A 16,214-nucleotide genomic window follows, 5' to 3' on the forward strand; every position below is an offset into this window, starting at 1 on the left:
CCTGGTCTACATAGCAAGCTCTGGGCCAGCCAGGACTACCGTGAGACCCCGCCCCACCTCAGAAAAGTTGCTTTCCAGGTGAAAAAATAAGCCTATGTTCCTCTTAAAAGTCTGAAAGATAAACCGAAATACGATCCCACCAAAGATCATTCCGGGGAGGCAATAAGCTTACTGGGTTTACAGAGCATAGGTGAGGGTTGTTACTGCACTGGGGGAGGTGCTAGCTAGTGGAGCAAGGGCCACACCTAGCAGGCATGACACCTTTCCCCTACTTCTTCCTCACCTGCATCCTCTGCCTAGGCCACAGGCAATTCGGGCAAAAGTGCCTACATCCTCTTGTGAGAAGAGCAAGGCACTCAAGGTCTCATGACCTTGCCTCCTCCTCCTTCTGAGTGAAATCCCCAGTCAACAGGTCCATCTGGGCTTATCTTTCAGCCCAGATGAATTATCTGACTTGGCTACTAGCCCACCACAACACCCTAGCTAACCCCAAACTTGCAGAGATCTGCCTGCCTCTGCTATCGAAATATTGGTATTAAAAGCAAGCACTAGAGCCGGGGGCGGTTGTGGCACATGCTTTTAATCCCAGCATTCGGAAGGCAGAGGCAGGCAGATCTTCGAATTGAGGGTCAGCCTGGTCTACAGTGCAAGCTCCTGGACAGAAAACAGAGAAATTGTCAGGGAAAACAAAACCAAAATAAACCAGCATCATCACGCCTGGTCATTGATGGTTTCTTTCCTTTTTTAAAAAAATTTATTTATCATGCATACAATGTTCTGTCTCTGTTTATGCCTGCAGGCTAGAAGAGGGCACCAGACCCCATTACAGATGGCTGTGAGCCACCATGTGGCTGCTGGGAATTGAACTCGGGACCTTTGGAAGAGCAGGCAATGTTCTTAACCGCTGAGCCATCTCTCCAGCCCCGGTTTCTTTCCTTTTATATGGCATTTGGTCGTGGCTATGGTGTTGTTGGGTTGACACAGGTCCATGGAAAGAAAACACCTTAAGAATGAATTTAGCCTTTTTCAGCTGTAGGGTGGTGGTGGTGGTCGTGTATGTGTGTGTGGTGTTCTGTATAGCCCTGGCTATCCTGGAACTCGCTCAACATACCACCTGCTTCTGCCTCCCCAATGCTGGGATTAAAGGTGTGTACCAGCATGCCTGACTGTTTTGTCCTTTGAGGCAGGGTCTCTGGGAATCCAGGCTGACATTAACTGACTTCTATGCCTCCTAAATCCACCTCCTTGTTGCTGGAATGATAGACGTGCATTGAAGTGGCGTTCTCCACTCTTCTGACAGCGCAAAGCGGGCATTTGTCCCTAGTATTCGAAGCTCATGGCCTCACCACACTCTTCCTTTGCTTCGATGATGCTAAATTCTCTGCTGCAAAATGGATAAATCACGTCTACCTCCTGGGACAGATGCACTAAAGCTGGGGTGGTGGGGTAGGGCCACACAAAGAAACGCGGTCTGGGGGGGAGGAACTAAACAACAAAAGGGAAAAGGCAAACAAGAAAAGGGAGGCAATCCATGTGACTAATTTGAAGGTGACAAATTTCCCCCGCCTGTTTTACCTACGGTCACCTCTCTACCCACTCCCGCCTTCACGTTCCCAAAAGCCACATTTCCACCGTAACCTCCTGGGAATGCTCTGAAACCAGTTCCACTTTGGACGAGCGTCCTATGCACCCACACACCACGCACTCACTAGCCAGAGGTAAAACTTTAATTTCAGAGCGCCCCTCCCGACCCCCACCCCACTCTCCCGCACCCAGGGCCAGGGCCGGAGAGTGAGGCCCCCTACCTTGGGTGGAAGAGGGCCATTTAAGGCACCTGTTGGGGTCGGGGGGTGGGGGGACAGGACACAGGAAGCTGGTACCGCCCTGCGTATAGGACAGACTTTGATGGACACGCTGTCGTGGGGAGAAACTTATGGGGGCATCAGACGCAGAGCGGGACCGGACCATCCCTTGGGGTACAAGTGTCAGGATTCGGGCCAAAACAAACAAACAAACAAACAAAAAAACCCAGCCCTAGTAGTGTAACAAACTCAAGGCCTCGGGCCAATTCTGGGTTCGGGAGGGCTTGGCCACGCCCCCAGGAGGCCAGGGCCAATCGGGTGGGGAGTTCAAGAAGGGCTACGGGCGACTCTCCGGACATGGGCGGAGCCATCGCCTGCCTGGTCCCGCAGATGGGCTCCCGTGCTCAGGCAGTGAGCCAAGGATGCGCGGGTAAAGCTTCTGTTGCTAGGCAAGAGACAGAGTTGACCCACTGAGCGTTTTAGAACTAGCCCTGCTCCAAACAGGAGCGAGCCAATCCCGTAAAGAATCGTCCTGTTGCTGGGCGGAGAAGGCTCATGGCTCATAGACCAATGGCTACAGTGGCCTTCCGCCGGCCTCAGCCAGCTGTGCGTGCTGCCCGCTCAGTATTTCCGCTTCAGCTTCTGGAAATCGCTGGTGTTGAGTCGCGGCCGCGGCAGGTCCCCGAAGACCTGGGTGTCTTCGGCCTCCCGCAGCACCAGTGCCCGCATACTAGCGGCAATCCGGTCCAAGTCGGGCGAGGAGGGCTGTGGAGGGAGGAAACCTCAGTGCACAGGCGCCGCCTCCGTGATGTCCTCCTGCCCGCCCGGATTGTCCAGCCCACTAGGAACCAGAACGTTCGGGCCCCACCCCCCCTCCTGACTCTGACAAGGAGCAGGGGTTCAGGTGCCAGGATACCTGGCTGCTTCTCAGCCAGGACAGCAGGTCCCCGCCCGGATCCGGGTGTCATACTGGGACCTGGCCATGCAAAGCTGAGGGAAGTCATCTTACTTTCCTCTCAGCCCCTCCCCGCCCCCCCAGCGTTTTCTGTGAAGATTGGTCCAGGCCAGAGCTGCCTGAAGGAACCACATCCAGGATGGTGTTGGGGAAGGGAATCCTGCGAGACAATCTACCCTCCTTCCCTCAAAAACGACTCTGAACAGACAAGGGGCCTTCCTCCTAAACTGCAGGGTGTCCTGGGATGGAGAAGAGAGGCCTCACTTGCCAAGGCAAGGGGCTCCCTACAGGCCACTCGGCCTCGTTCCCCCCTCACCGGGCCGTTTTCCTCATCTGAAGATCGCGCCTCTGTCCTCTTCTCCTTGAAGGCCCACACTGGCACCGACACAGGCAGGGACTTGGCGTATTGCTGGGTGGGCAGGGCTGCGGCCGGGGGCTTGGGGCAGGCTGAGGGACCGGCGGGGGTCTCCTCACTCAGGCTGCCGTCTGTGACACAGGGAGGCTTCAGCTTCTGTACCCCTACCCTCGGCCTGGCCTCCTAGGGCTTGAACAACCCAGGATCCTCACCATCTGTGCTCTCCGGGTCTGACTCGCAGAAGGGGGGCAGGTCTTGGAGAGTGGCGTCCTCATCCATCATGAAGAGTCCTGTGGGTACAACAGGCCCTGCAATTGGTCCCTGGGCCTCAACACTCTTCATCCGCTTGTCTGCTCACTCAGCCACTGCTAGCTTCAACATGGAACCTCTTAAGATCTGCTTGAGACAATGTCACCCAAAATAGTTCCAAAAAAAAAGCTGGTCTGGTGGGGACAAATGGAAGACGCTGTGGCCAGACCACTTGCCTATAGTCTCAGAGATCTGATGTTAGAACGCCTGACTCGAGTCTCTGTCCTTCAGGACAGGATGAGGTGACCAGCCGTGGGCAAAGATGGCAAATGAGAATTCCTCTCACGCTCAGAGTCCTGTGCTCGGAGAAACACCCAACTTTCTGACTCTTCCCCAGCAGCAGCCTCTAGACCCAGCCACCCAGAGTGGGATTCCGTGAGAACTGGAAATGCTACCGAGTGCCCGGAACCCTGGTCTGGCTCCCTCAGCTGTGGCAGTACACCATTCCCAGCAAACTGCTCTACCTCCCCTTTCTTTCCAGAGATAACTGCATTTCTTAGAGAACCTTAGCCAGACCAGAAGCAGTCAAGGAAACAATGTTTGCTCAACATACTGTGTTGTGTGCTGCTGGATCTTGTGTGAGGCTGCCAGGGAATGCTTTAATGCCTTCCTAAGGATGCATTAGGACAAGTGTCCAGAAACCAGCAACCCCAGCCCAGCACCAACCCCCGCCCCCCAGCTCACCTCCATTATCGCTACCGCCCAGCCGCTCCCCAGAAGTCTCTGTCTCAGTGGGCTCATCCTCATCTTCCTCATCATCCTCCCTGGCCAGGGCTGGCCGAGGCGGAGGGCTAGGAGCAGGGCTGGGCGGCTGTGGTGCTGGTGGGGGACCAGGTCGGGTGGCGGTGGCAGCCCTGTGTGCCTGAGCGATGTCGTGGAGGCAGCGGCGTGCAGCCTCTGCCAGGGCCCCGCGGCCATGGGCTGCATAGGCACAGGGCCCTGGGCGGGGTGGCGGTGGTGGTGCTGCAGTCAGCAACACCAGCTCTGTGCCAGTGCGGGCCCGGAAGCGCTCGGCGGCCCCCACAACAGCCTCCCACAGTTCCTCTGGCCGCCCAGACGCCATCCGCGCCCTGTGGGCCAGAGCAGGACAGAGGGACTGAGGCTGTGCCATCACTACCCATCCTGAGGGCCGAGTGCCCCAATGCGACTCCCCTTCCATGGCATGCACCTCTCAGCTGAGCTCCACCCCTTTCCCAGACCTGCTTCCCCCAGGACCCGTACTAGCCACCATCATTTCCAGCTCCACACAGGGGCCACTCCAAAGTCTGAAGTCTTCACCTGCTTGGCCATGAGCGCTGTAGCCAAATTGGTCTGCGGTTATTTCAGCCTGGGGTCTTCCTATTTTTTGTGACAGGGTCTCAAGTACTCCTGTCACTATATGGCTACAGATAACCTTTAAGTCTTGACCCCTATGTGTCCAGCTCATGAGTGCTGGGGTTACACATGCACACCACCACACCTGGTTTATGAGGGGCTGGGAACTGAACCCAAGACTTCCTGAGTGCTGGCAAGAACCAACTCAGCCACATCAAGGCCTGTCTGGTTTGTAAGCTAGGACCAACACGCAGCCCTAGCGACTATCCTTCCTCCACTACCGGAGTAGCTGGGATTTGAGGTGTGCAGCACACACACCCAGCCTGTGTCCTTGAAGACTTACAAGGATTTCATGCATACCTTGTCCTCAGTGTGTAGGGTGTTAACACACTTGTGAGCCAGGCATGGGGGTATACACCTGAAATCACAGCACTCAGAGGCTGGAGCAAAACTGTCACAGAGACCGGGCTCCAGGAAAACCACAGGTGACTTGCACAGTTTCTGCAGCAAAGCACCCCGGCCCCTGCCAGGCCTCCATCCTTCATTTGGTCCAGCAGGTCCTCCTTCACTGCTGTGGAGTTCTGCCCTTCAGAGTTTCCAGGACCAGATGGACCGCACACTCAGCTCACTGGCCTCAGGTCACTGCCAACCTTACACTCAGCTGGGGAGGGAGACAGTCCCTTTCTGAGTCACCCCAGTCCCCCTGCTGGGCTTCCAGGGCCACTCTCTTAGGACAGGGCTGAGCTCTGGCTGAATGTGGGGGAAGGAGGGTGCAAGCTGCTCAGGGTTTTTCCAGGTCCTCAGCCTCCGCTGACAGCTGCACCGCTGCCTATCTCCTGGCTCCTGTAGTGGGACCACGGACTGGTGCCTCTTTCCACACACCAGGGGGTGTGGCAGCCGAAGCCTCTGCTTGACAGGCAGCACGCACCTCCCCCCTCCCCCCCAGAGGGATTCAAGCACATCAGGACCACAGTAAAGAGAAGCAGAATCTGGAATCCAGTTGCAGCTTGCAAGTTGTCCTGCACACTCAAAAGACTCCACCCTGCCACCTTCCACCCAACTCCCCAAGGTGGGAACTGCTCACACGCTGGACCAGAATGCGATAACCATTCCTAAGCAACCTCTCACTTCCTATGGCATGAAGAGCGGTGGTCACTGCACGTTCAGGACTTAAGCTCCAAACTCAGGAGACCAGATCTTGACCGTCCCACCAGCTGAACTGGCCACCGACAAGGACAGTCTGTCTAGAGCCCTTTGTCAATGCTGAGCGCTACCCTGCCTGCTGCAAGACACTAGACTGCCCATCCCAACTTTCCATTGAGGAGAAAGCTGCAGACACCTGCCACAGCCACAGAAATGAGCTGTAGTGGTTTGCCAACACTGTCTTTGGACTTCAAAGTCCCACCAAAGCTTCAGGAGCCACCCAGCGACTCCTACTCACCCCTCACACCCTTCCTAGCTGAGAAAGCTGAGAAAGGAGGCTGGAAACATAAGGCTAAGGCTCAGGGCGAGAAAAGTGACTGGTCCAAAAGATGGCACAACCTGAGAGAGCAAATGATGGCGGGACCCAGCTCCTAGCAGCAGCAGTGTGAAAACAGGCTGAGTGGCTTCTGAAGGCGGCTCAAAGGAGGGCGACTTACTCGGACCTCCTAGGCCTGTGATCTCCTATGAGGTGAGAGGCAGGGGCAGACCAGCAAGGGGGAGCTATCCAGCGGGAAAGTGCAGGCCTCCCAGGACAGGTGTGACGGGAGATAGGGAAGGAAACGGCTGCAGCACGGGACGCAGAGCGGGGCGTCCCAGGGGGATCCTACTATCGAAGGCTGAGGCCCGGGGCTGAACCACGCCCGCGGACCAGCGAGGCCCCTACTCTAGGAAGAAAACAAGAAGTCCCGCCCCCGGCGGGGATCTGACCGGAAGTCCCGCCCATGGACACCCCCCCTCACCCACCAGCGGACCCCCCCAAAACACAACCGCAAGGACTTGGTTCGCCTCCAATGTGAGAGTCCCAGCCCGTTTGCAACACCGAGATGAAGCCTGTCTAGCTTTCGTCGCGAGTCAGACACGAGGGATTGAGCGTTAGCCATTTCAGCACTCAGCCAAGGGTCACAAGGAGATCACTGCCCCCTGACCTACGCACACTGTACCCTTCCCATGGCCGCACGCCTTCCCATGGCCCCTCAACCTAAGGAAAGCCAGATCCTCCCCAAACCCCAGCTCACAACGCCGCCTCCACTCACGTGCCCGTAGCCAGCATGGCCGGCCAGGCGCCGTCGCAGCCCTCAAAAGGCATGGCGGCTTCTTGCATCACTTCCGTGTAGCTGCCCCTCCTCCATTGCGTACACTCCGCCTCCCTTATCCTAGATGCCCCGAATCAAAATAGCAACCAGAAGCTTCCTCTGCAAGCAGTGAGCAATGACAGCGGCAGAGTGCCCATGGGAAAGGCTGTAAAAGACTTCAGCTACATCATTTCGATCTGCCCGCAACAAATACGGCTGCATGCCCACGCTCACACAGGACAATAGCGAAGGCAAGCGGCCTGACGTCCCTCGGTCCGTAATCAACTCCTAACACAGAAGTGGAGGAAAAAAGGCTCCCGTTCCGTCGTGCTAGTCAGTATGGCTTCATATGCCAATAGTGCGTATGGACTCTTCCCTCCGTCCAGCCTACCGCTTCCTCCCACCCCTGCTCTTCAGCACAAAGCTGGCAAAGATTCGATATGGCAGCATTTCTAGCTTCGGGTTGCCCATTTTAAAAATGGTGGCGCAGCCCTCTTTCCACGGTGACTCAGAAATTTGGGGCAACTTCGTTTCCAGGAGCCTGATTGCTTGACCCCTTATCCCGAGCCCCTCCGCGCCTCTGGTACTACACAGCTCCTCTCACCTTTTCCTGTCTCTGTTCCGCTTTTCCAACACCTCGCCGTCCCGCCCCGCAAAGAGATGGTAGTGCCCCGCATTAACATGGCCTCCACCGAGCCGCAATGGCTTGCCCTCGAGGAAAATGGCACAGTGTTGGCTTCGACGCCAGTATAAAATATGGAGAGAGCCAAGGAGGCGTTCCTTGGCGGTCACGAGTCGTCGGGTAGCGATTACAGGTCCGACCACTTGTTTACTTCGTGGCGAGAGTGGTACACTGCGCCTGCGCCGCCGCGTTGACCCTGAACAAGAGCGTTGTCTACACCACGTGACCCGACCCTTGACGTTTCAGCTACCCTGTTCTGACAGATGGTTTCACCCACTGCAGCTCCACAGCTTCAGGGGCGCTACCACTATCTGGCCTGGAAGGGAGTGTTCTTTCCGGATATGACACCTCATTGACCCGGAAAGGGAGGAGATTGGGGCAGTGGAACCTCCGCGGTGGCTATGGACGGATCCAGCTACAGGGTAAGACTTCGGGACTCATTCCCTCGCTGGTCTAAGGCGACACCCCCTTCCCCCCGCGATGGTCTGCTTCCACCTTCCGCTGTGCAGGGACGAGGCAGAGCTAATTTAGTAAGCACTGATTCTTGGTAAAGACGCTGTCATCTCCAGGGTCGGCAGGGAGAGTCGGTCTTAGCCCCTCCCCTCGGGGACTGGCACGCCCTCCCTGCGCTGTGGGCTCGGCACGCCCCATCCTGGCTGGGCCGCCTGTCTCTGGACCCCGCCCCTGGGAGGGCTCCTTCCTAGACCCTGGCCCTCACCGCGCCCGCCCCTAGGTGGTATTTGAGAAGGGAGGCGTGTATCTGCACACCAGCGCCAAGAAGCACCAGGACCCGGACTCGCTCATCGCGGGCGTCATCCGTGTGGTGGAGAAGGTGAACGGGATGGAGATGGCATCAGGGGAACTTCGGGTTGGTGGTTGAGGGCAGTCGGGCGACTTTACTAAGTCCTCCCCACGTCCCTCAGGACAGTGACGTCCTCCTGCACTGGGCTCCGGTGGAGGAGGCTGGAGACCCGACGCAGATCGTCTTCTCCAAGAAGGTAGGCGCCCCGCTTCTCTTCGCCACTCAAGGGGAAGGCAGGGGTTACTCGGGAACCTGCGATCCTGTTTGCTTTGTGAAACGACCCGATGTCCTGTCCTCTTGGCTGCTTGGGGAACCCTGTTGGGTGAAAGCCTGGGTTCCCATTTCTTTAGGGGTGTGGCCTGAGTTTGGTGTGAGGTAGCTGTCTTTTCCCTCCGATCTAGTTTCACCTAGTAGCTTTACATTTGTAACATTTGGTGTGCATTCACATGCGTGGGTGTGGCAGTCGGAGGATAACCTTCCTCCCCTGCGCGGGTCCCAGGGATTGATGCAGGTTGTCAGGTTTCGCAGCAATCTGAACCAGCTCAGTAGCCCAGAGATTGAGTTTGTGAGGTGGGTGGGTGCGGTGTGAGTGTATGGGCATGCGTGTGCACTCCCTGTGGGTGCATGCCGAAGCCAGAAGATGGCAGTGCAGACCCGTGCTGGAAACTGGTTTTTGTGATCGCAGGAGCCTGTGAAACACCAAACTCTTTGGGCTTTGTTTCCTTACTCATGTATGTACTACTCGGAGGAGTCATCCTTCTTCCTTGTGGGCTCTGCGGCCTGGACTCAGGTCCTCCATCTCACATGCCAAGCCACCTGGCTGGTGCTGCTCTACAGTATCCCCTTTCTGTCCATCACGGAACTGTCATAGCAGTGTCCCCTGTAGACTCACAGTTAGTCACAGCGACAGTGGCCGTCACTTAAGGCTCTTCATTCACTTACAGTGAAAAGTCAAAAAGCCACGAGAGGCGTCTTGGCCAGAGTGCAGAGCAGGCCCCTGTCCTTGTCAATGAAATCTGGACTGTTGGTGCTATGGCCTCAGGTGTAGCCATGAATCTAGGGTTCTAGCCTGACTCTTCCTCTGCCACCAAGCCACCAAGCAAGCTTTCTGCCCCTCCTGCCTGTTTGCGCCCTTGTTCTAAAGGGCTGCTGTCTCTGGGGCTTCCAGCTCTCTATTCCCTATCTTTCTCTCAAGGACCCAAGTGGAGGGGAGCCCAGTGCCTCAGAGGAGGAGCCCACCTTTGACCCCGGCTATGAACCTGACTGGGCTGTCATCAGCACAGTGCGGCCACGGCCACACCTGGCAGAATCCAGGAGAGGTAGGTGGAGCTATGCCGCAGTGACCTGCTGGATCATGGTTCCAAAGGCTTTTCACCCACAGTCAGGGTGGCTTCCAGATGCTTCCTCTCTGGCCTGCGAAAGAATGGCTTGGTTCTAGGTGTACCCATGAATTCTCCTAAAAGTTTCTAGGCTTGTGGGTTATGGAAAAGCTGATAGGCAACTAATCATAGGGTAATTATTTCTTCTTCTTCTTCTTTTCTTCTTTTTTTTTTTTTTTTTTTTTGGAGACTTGTTGTCACCACACTCAGCCTCCCAAACCTTTTGTTGTGGCTCAAGTAGGGTATGGAGCAAAGAGAGCGTTAGAGAGGTAAGACAGCCAGAAGACTAGGGACAGAGGAAGGTAGTTCTCAAACTGAAGACCGAGGGAAGCCTGGGGAGGTTCTAGGATATTCTGGGACAGACATATCCACTGGGGTGCTTTTTGATCTTAGGCAGTTTACTTCTAAGGAAGTGCCAGAGTTCTCAGAGGTAGAGGGCAGCTTCCACCGAGACTTCAGAAGACTGCTGTGCAGAGAACACGCTGACTTGGCCTGTCCTGCTGTTGATACCACACCAGCAATGCATTGCTTCCCCTAGGTGCAGAGCCCAGCTGTCCCCGGAGCTCCTGGGCCTTCTCCGTGAGCCTGGGGGAGCTCAAGTCCATCCGTAGGTCCAAGCCAGGCCTCAGCTGGGCCTACTTGGTCCTGGTGACCCAGGCTGGAGGCTCCCTGCCTGCCTTGCACTTCCACAGAGGGGGTACCCGAGCCTTGCTCCGGGTCCTCAGCCGCTATCTGCTCTTGGCCAGGTAAGCCTCTGCCAGCGTTGGATCCGTGAGGCAGCATGTCTTTCTGCAGCCTGCAGTTCCGGGAAATGAGCAAAGCAGTTTAATAGAAAGGCCCTGAAAAGATGCAGGCACATATGCCTGCCATCCCAGTGTTTGGAAGGCTGTGTGCCAGCAGGGTGGACAGTTGAAGGCAGTGTGGGCTGCGTGAGGTCGGGGAGGGAAGAAACGGCCCATTTGGTGGCCTGCAGTAGTAGTCTCTGTTGCATAGAGAGTATCTCCCCCATCCCCAACAAAGCTGCTCTTTGGCTTCTTCCTGAGTCAGTCATGTGGGCCCCGAAGTGCAATAGGCCCAGCTCTGGTCTGGAGACTTTCCTTGCAGTGCCATTTTGTGATGGGAAGAGGGCTACAGACCTAGAGAAGCATGGCCAGGTGCCACAGGGCCTGTGGCCTCCTGTGTGTCCCTGCTCTCCCAGCTCTCCGCAGGACCCCCGCCTCTACTTGGTCTTCCCCCACGACTCCTCCGCCCTCTCCAGCTCCTTCCATCACCTGCAGCTCTTCGACCAGGACAGCTCCAATGTGGTGTCTGTGAGTGCTGAGACAGATGCAGGGCACCGTGGGTGTGATGGGGAGACCCCGGGGGGCAGCTCCAATGTGGTGTCTGTGGGTGCTGAGACGGACGGACACAGGGCACCGTGGGTGTGATGGGGAGACCCGGAGCGGCAGCGCTAACACCTGTCACCTTTCCCCAGCGCTTCCTCCAAGACCCCTACTCTACCACCTTCAGTAGCTTCTCTCGAGTGACCAACTTCTTCCGGGGAGCCCTGCAGCCGCACCCTGAGGGCGCCTCCTCCCCTGACCTGCCTCTGCTGCCAGATGATGAGCCAGAGCCTGGCTTCGAGGTCATCTCCTGCGTAAGTCTCAAGGACCCTGTTTCTGCCTTTTGTTTTTTTGTTTTTGTTTTGTTTTAAACCTGCTTCTTTTTATCTATCTTTTGTGGGCTTATTACCCTTCTTACGGCTCTGTATCTTACTTTCACTGCTTCTCTGGCTGGCTGGCATCCACCCGGCTTCTGGTCGCAGGTGTATCACTCATTCTCTCCTCTTCTTATTCTTTCCTGAGCCCAGATTTCCTCCTATTCATTCTCTTGCTTGGCAGCCCTGCCTACCCTTTCTCTGCCTAGCTAGTGGCCATTCAGCTCTATAGACCAGTCAGGTGCCTTAGGCAGGCGAGGTGAAATAAATGCAACACATCTTTACATAATAAACACACATTCTTAGCATCGTTAAAACAGAGGCAGCGAAACAAAAATAACAGCATCATACAGTTATCGTACAGTTACTGTTCTTTGTGTGTCACACACCTCTGCCTAGTTCAAGATCCCACAGCACCTCGGTTACGTGAAACCGGTCTCTGGAGCTGTGTGAGCAGTGACTTCACAGGAGTCTTGTGTACTGGCCAGCTGCCTGGTGCATTGGTGGATGTCTTTCTTGTGCCGAGGATCCATCCAGCCCAGGGGCTCTCTTGCATGCTAGGCAGGTTCTCTGCCACTGATTCCCACCCCAGACCCTCACTGGTGATCTCGAGCAGTGCTCCCCTGCTGAACCAGTTCCCCAACCATTTCTGGTTTTTGAGGCTAGATGTCTCAGTTTTCCACCCTGGCGTTGTGCTGTGTGATCCTTCTGTCTCAGGGCTGCCTGTGGCTGCTGCTGTTCTCAGGTGCCTTCTTTTCTGGAAGCTTCCTGCTGACCCCTGGTCTTTAGGGTTCCTCCAGCCCAGGAGGGCTCGGAGCTCACCTGCCCCTGTGTTCTGCAGGTGGAGCTAGGGCGGCGTCCCACAGTGGAGCGGGCTCCTCCAGTCACAGAGGAAGAATGGGCCCGCCATGTGGGTCCTGATGGTCGCCTGCAGAATATCCCTGAACTGAAAAATCGGATCTTCTCAGGGGTGAGTCTCGGTGGATGTAGACTAAGGTGGGCTGGCAGCTGGCCAGGAGGAAGCCCCTGACCTGTGTGCTCCATCGCATCCCCAGGGTCTCAGCCCTGGCCTGCGGCGGGAGGCATGGAAGTTCCTCCTGGGGTACCTTAGCTGGGAGGGTTCAGCTGAAGAACACAAAGCCCACGTGCGGAAGAAAACGTGAGTGGGAACGTGCAGCCCCCACATCCTTTAGACATCTGCCCTCAGGCTCGGGCTTGGCCCCCCTAGTCTTCCAGGTTAGGGTGTCCTGGAGCCAGCATAGCCCCTGCTGTGCACCATACTGGGGCTTCCACAGATTCTGGTTCGAAGCCACTATATGCAGTGAATAGCCTCATCCCCCTGATGGGAGTCCCTTGCAGTCTGTTGCTGAACTGTTGTAGCTCCCACAGCTCCTTCCTGTGGGCGTCTAACCCCTTGTGAGCACCTGAGGGTGCTTCAGTGCCTGGACATGCTTCCCAGCAGAGGCAGTGGTGACAGATACTACCAGAAGCCCATGGGGCGGCAGGACCAGGGGCCTGTGTGAGCAGGGCAGGGCTGGGGAGCGATGGAACACCGGTGCTTCCCCAGGTGTTCCCTGGGTGCTGTGCTAGCGGGGATCATAGCTTCCGTGACCTCTGTCCTCAGGGATGAGTACTTCCGAATGAAGTTGCAGTGGAAGTCCGTGAGTGCTGAACAGGAGCGGAGGAACTCGCTGCTGCATGGATACCGTAGTCTCATTGGTGGGTGGCCGGGGGATTGTGGAGCAGACTGGGAGCAGTTGGGTGGATGTTGTGGCCATGGGGGTGATCTGCAGTGGAGGAGGCAGGACACGGAAAGAGGTCTTGGGGCCTTGTCGGCTCTCACTGGGAGATTGTGTGACTTTACCCCCTGTGCCTCTATTTCCCCAGAGTCTCACATTGGGGGTGACAATGAGAGGTTCTGGGGAACTCCCACCCTTCCTGTAGCATGAGCCTGAAGCTGAGGGCTGTCAGCATGCAGGAGAGTAGGGCTGGTGCCTGTGACCAGCTAGGAAGGCCAGCTAACCTTTCTCGTGCTCCTACCATGTTGGGCCCCTACAGAGAGAGATGTAAGCCGCACCGACAGGACTAACAAGTTCTACGAAGGCCCTGAGAACCCAGGGCTGGGCCTGCTCAATGACATCCTCCTAACCTACTGCATGTACCACTTCGACTTGGGTGAGCGCTGCACTGATGGGGTGAAGGCTGGGTGTCTTAGGTGCTCAAGGTGATGCAGCTGACCCTGTGTTCCCCCAGGCTATGTTCAGGGCATGAGTGACCTCCTGTCCCCAATCCTCTTCGTTGTTCAGAACGAAGTGGATGCCTTCTGGTGTTTCTGTGGCTTCATGGAACTTGTGGTGAGGCACAGGATGGGAGAGGGGTGTGGGGACAGCCACCGAGGTGTCCAGTCAGTATTCTGCTCTCACACTTCCTCCTGCTTCCTGCAGCATGGCAACTTTGAGGAGAGCCAGGAGACTATGAAGCGGCAGCTCGGGCAGCTCTTGCTGCTTCTGCGGGTGCTGGATCAGCCACTGTGTGATTTCCTCGGTAGGTCCTATGTGCGACCATCTGAATGAGAAAAACGTCCCAAGTAACCTGGCATCAAAGCCTAGGGGGATGGGGAAGCCTGCCCACCATAGGCTAGGTGAGGTTTCTTTGGACCATCAGCTAGAACCGCTGCATTCTAGCTGGGAGTTCCTTGTTGCTTGTTTAAAATGAGAAATGCTGAAGAAGCCAGGGTTCAGTTGTTGGGATTCCCAGCTAACGTGCGTGAAGCTCTGGAAAACTGGGCAAGTGCGGCACCCGTAATCTCAGCATGATGGGGTAGAAGCAGGAGGATCTGAAGCCACATAGTGAGTTTAAGCCTGAGCTACTGAGACCCTGAGTGTGTCCTTGAGGAACCTGGAACCGTGCTGGCTGGGAGGTCACTTTCTATGCCTAGGGAAACAGTTGCTCCTGTCAGAAAGTCCCCTGGAAGCACAGTTCTTCTGGGTGTGTGGCGTTCTGTCTGCCACACTTGCAAGACAGCCTGAGACAGATTTCACTTACCTGTTAGATATTCTGCCCACTAATTGTCTAGACAAGGTCCTCAATTACGCTGGTTTGGGGGGGCTGTGTCCATGGTAACACTCATGCTGTCCTCAGGTTACTACACCCACTGACATTCTCGGGGTGCTTCCCTTGGTTTAGTATGGTCTTACTCTAAAGGGAGGGAGTGGTGGGAGCGTCCTATGCAGCATGTGTGTGCAACCATGCCTGTCGTCTGCCTATCCCAGCTGCTGAGTCCATGTGATCTAGACTAGGGCTTGGCCACCAGCTGCCAGCAAGGCTAACTGCCCGCTGTCCTCTAGATTCCCAGGACTCGGGCTCGCTGTGCTTCTGCTTCCGGTGGCTGCTCATCTGGTTCAAGAGGGAATTTCCCTTCCCTGATGTCCTTCGGCTGTGGGAGGTGGGCAGCCAGCTGGGGTGAGATGCTGGTGGAAGGGTGGGGAGGTCAAGGGGGATGGGCAGGTCAGAGTCAGGCTTCAGGGTTCCTTCTGATACCCCAGGTCCTGTGGACTGGGCTTCCTGGCCCCAATCTGCACCTGCTGGTGGCCTGTGCCATCTTAGACATGGAGCGGGACACCCTGATGCTGTCTGGCTTTGGCTCCAACGAGATCCTTAAGGTGAAGTGAGGGCACTTCCCTTGATGTGGGCGAGTCCACCCGCAGTGTGTCCTGTTGACCTTGTTGTCTGGGTGGGGTTGGAACTCTTGTCCCCAGTGAGGGTCCTTCCTAGTGTGCTCCAGTGTCCAGGTGTGCTAGCAGGGGATGCTGTGTTACCTTGTGGCAGGCCAGGGAATCCTGAAGGCCTCTTCTAGCTGGGCCCTGTACCCCTGGGGCAAGTCTGCTTCCCTCCAACCCCAGAAGGAAGGCGGGCATGCGCCTTACCCTGCCCTTCCTGCAGCACATCAATGAACTGACCATGAAGCTAAGCGTCGAGGACGTGCTGACCCGGGCAGAGGCCCTGTACAGGCAGCTGACTGCCTGCCCAGTGAGTCCTTTGCTCTTTATAGGGAATAAACCCCCATGGCTCTTCCCGCCAGGCCCTCCCCATCCCCCCCCTTTTGACTCCACCCCCACCCATCACCTAGCCTTTTGGATGCTTTTCCCCTTCCCCCCAGGAACTGCCACACAATGTGCAGGAAGTCCTGGGGTTGGCGAAGCCTGAAGAGCCTAGTAGCCCATCTCCTCCCGTATCCCCGTTGCCACTGTTGCCTACTCGGGCCCCGCCACCCCTGCCTCCGCGTGAGGATGTCCCGCAGCCTGACAGCAGCCTGGAGATCTTGCCTGAGGACGACGATGGCGCCGACTCCTAGCCCGCACCTGACTGGGTTCTCGGAGATTGCCAGTCCTGAAGCCCATGTGGAAAGGAGACCTGGAGCAGGAGACCTTAAGCCGGCCAGTGGAGTTGAGGATTCCCTGAACCCGCTCACCAGCGGCCGATGTGAGGCAATAAACCATTGACTGTGTGCTGGAGACCAGTAAGCCTTGTTTTTCAGATCTCGCTCATAGCCTGGCCTCAAGGCTATCGAGTTTTCTGTTCTTCCATCAGCCCCTTATCCTCCTGTAGCTTATGATCTCCACAGTGCAGTGTTCACCCAAGTGT

General features: G+C 56.5%; 2 protein-coding genes across 11 annotated transcripts; one reads left to right on the forward strand and one right to left on the reverse strand.

Annotated features, from left to right (window-relative positions):
• Nucleotides 1–1,705: 1,705 nt before the first annotated feature.
• Akt1s1 (AKT1 substrate 1) lies at nt 1,706–7,886 on the reverse strand. 6 transcript variants are annotated; one of them, XM_050121484.1, is made up of 5 exons: nt 7,616–7,863; nt 4,106–4,491; nt 3,325–3,402; nt 3,074–3,243; nt 1,706–2,567 (listed from the first exon to the last, which is right to left on the reverse strand). In XM_050121484.1, the coding sequence occupies exons 2-5, from the start codon at nt 4,482–4,484 to the stop codon at nt 2,424–2,426; spliced, it is 771 nt and encodes a 256-aa protein (XP_049977441.1). In that variant the 5' UTR covers nt 4,485–4,491; nt 7,616–7,863; the 3' UTR covers nt 1,706–2,423. The 6 variants fall into 6 exon arrangements, with proteins under 6 accessions (XP_049977441.1, XP_049977440.1, XP_049977442.1 ...); XM_050121483.1 differs by lacking the exon at nt 7,616–7,863 and adding an exon at nt 6,973–7,237; XM_050121485.1 differs by lacking the exon at nt 7,616–7,863 and adding an exon at nt 6,376–6,964.
• Nucleotides 7,353–16,084, forward strand: Tbc1d17 (TBC1 domain family member 17). Of its 5 annotated transcripts, none has more exons than XR_007588608.1 (17): nt 7,353–7,369; nt 7,976–8,115; nt 8,427–8,525; nt 8,617–8,691; nt 9,691–9,814; nt 10,413–10,620; nt 11,073–11,184; nt 11,349–11,510; nt 12,412–12,540; nt 12,626–12,729; nt 13,195–13,289; nt 13,629–13,745; nt 13,824–13,924; nt 14,015–14,114; nt 14,918–15,032; nt 15,116–15,232; nt 15,513–15,599. XR_007588608.1 is itself a non-coding variant. In XM_050121475.1 (17 exons), exons 1-17 carry the CDS (start codon nt 8,095–8,097, stop codon nt 15,922–15,924), a joined length of 1,944 nt encoding a protein of 647 aa, XP_049977432.1. In that variant the 5' UTR covers nt 7,976–8,094; the 3' UTR covers nt 15,925–16,084. The 5 variants fall into 5 exon arrangements, 3 of the variants coding, with proteins under 3 accessions (XP_049977432.1, XP_049977433.1, XP_049977431.1); XM_050121475.1 differs by lacking the exon at nt 7,353–7,369 and adding an exon at nt 15,730–16,084 and having other exon boundaries at nt 14,918–15,015; XM_050121474.1 differs by lacking the exon at nt 7,353–7,369 and adding an exon at nt 15,730–16,084 and having other exon boundaries at nt 7,993–8,223; nt 14,918–15,015.
• The last annotated feature ends 130 nt before the right edge of the window (nt 16,085–16,214 follow it).

This window comes from Alexandromys fortis, unplaced genomic scaffold (assembly GCF_014885135.2).
Source record: "Alexandromys fortis isolate MF-2015 unplaced genomic scaffold, M_Fortis_MF-2015_v1.1 scaffold_161, whole genome shotgun sequence".
Classification (NCBI taxonomy): domain Eukaryota; kingdom Metazoa; phylum Chordata; class Mammalia; order Rodentia; family Cricetidae; genus Alexandromys; species Alexandromys fortis.

Bases quoted from the DNA above. Each gene is read 5' to 3' on its own strand.
- Tbc1d17 (XM_050121474.1), top strand. From the start codon at position 8,095: ATGGACGGATCCAGCTACAGGGTAAGACTTCGGGACTCATTCCCTCGC. The intron at 8,692-9,690 runs GTAGGCGCCCCG...CTTTCTCTCAAG, and splicing joins AGATCGTCTTCTCCAAGAAG to GACCCAAGTGGAGGGGAGCC. The intron at 10,621-11,072 runs GTAAGCCTCTGC...CTGCTCTCCCAG, and splicing joins CGCTATCTGCTCTTGGCCAG to CTCTCCGCAGGACCCCCGCC.
- Akt1s1 (XM_050121481.1), bottom strand. From the start codon at position 5,280: ATGAAGGATGGAGGCCTGGCAGGGGCCGGGGTGCTTTGCTGCAGAAAC. The intron at 4,492-5,095 runs GTATGCATGAAA...TCTGGCCCACAG, and splicing joins CCCTACACACTGAGGACAAG to GGCGCGGATGGCGTCTGGGC. The intron at 3,403-4,105 runs GTGAGCTGGGGG...TTGTACCCACAG, and splicing joins GGGCGGTAGCGATAATGGAG to GACTCTTCATGATGGATGAG.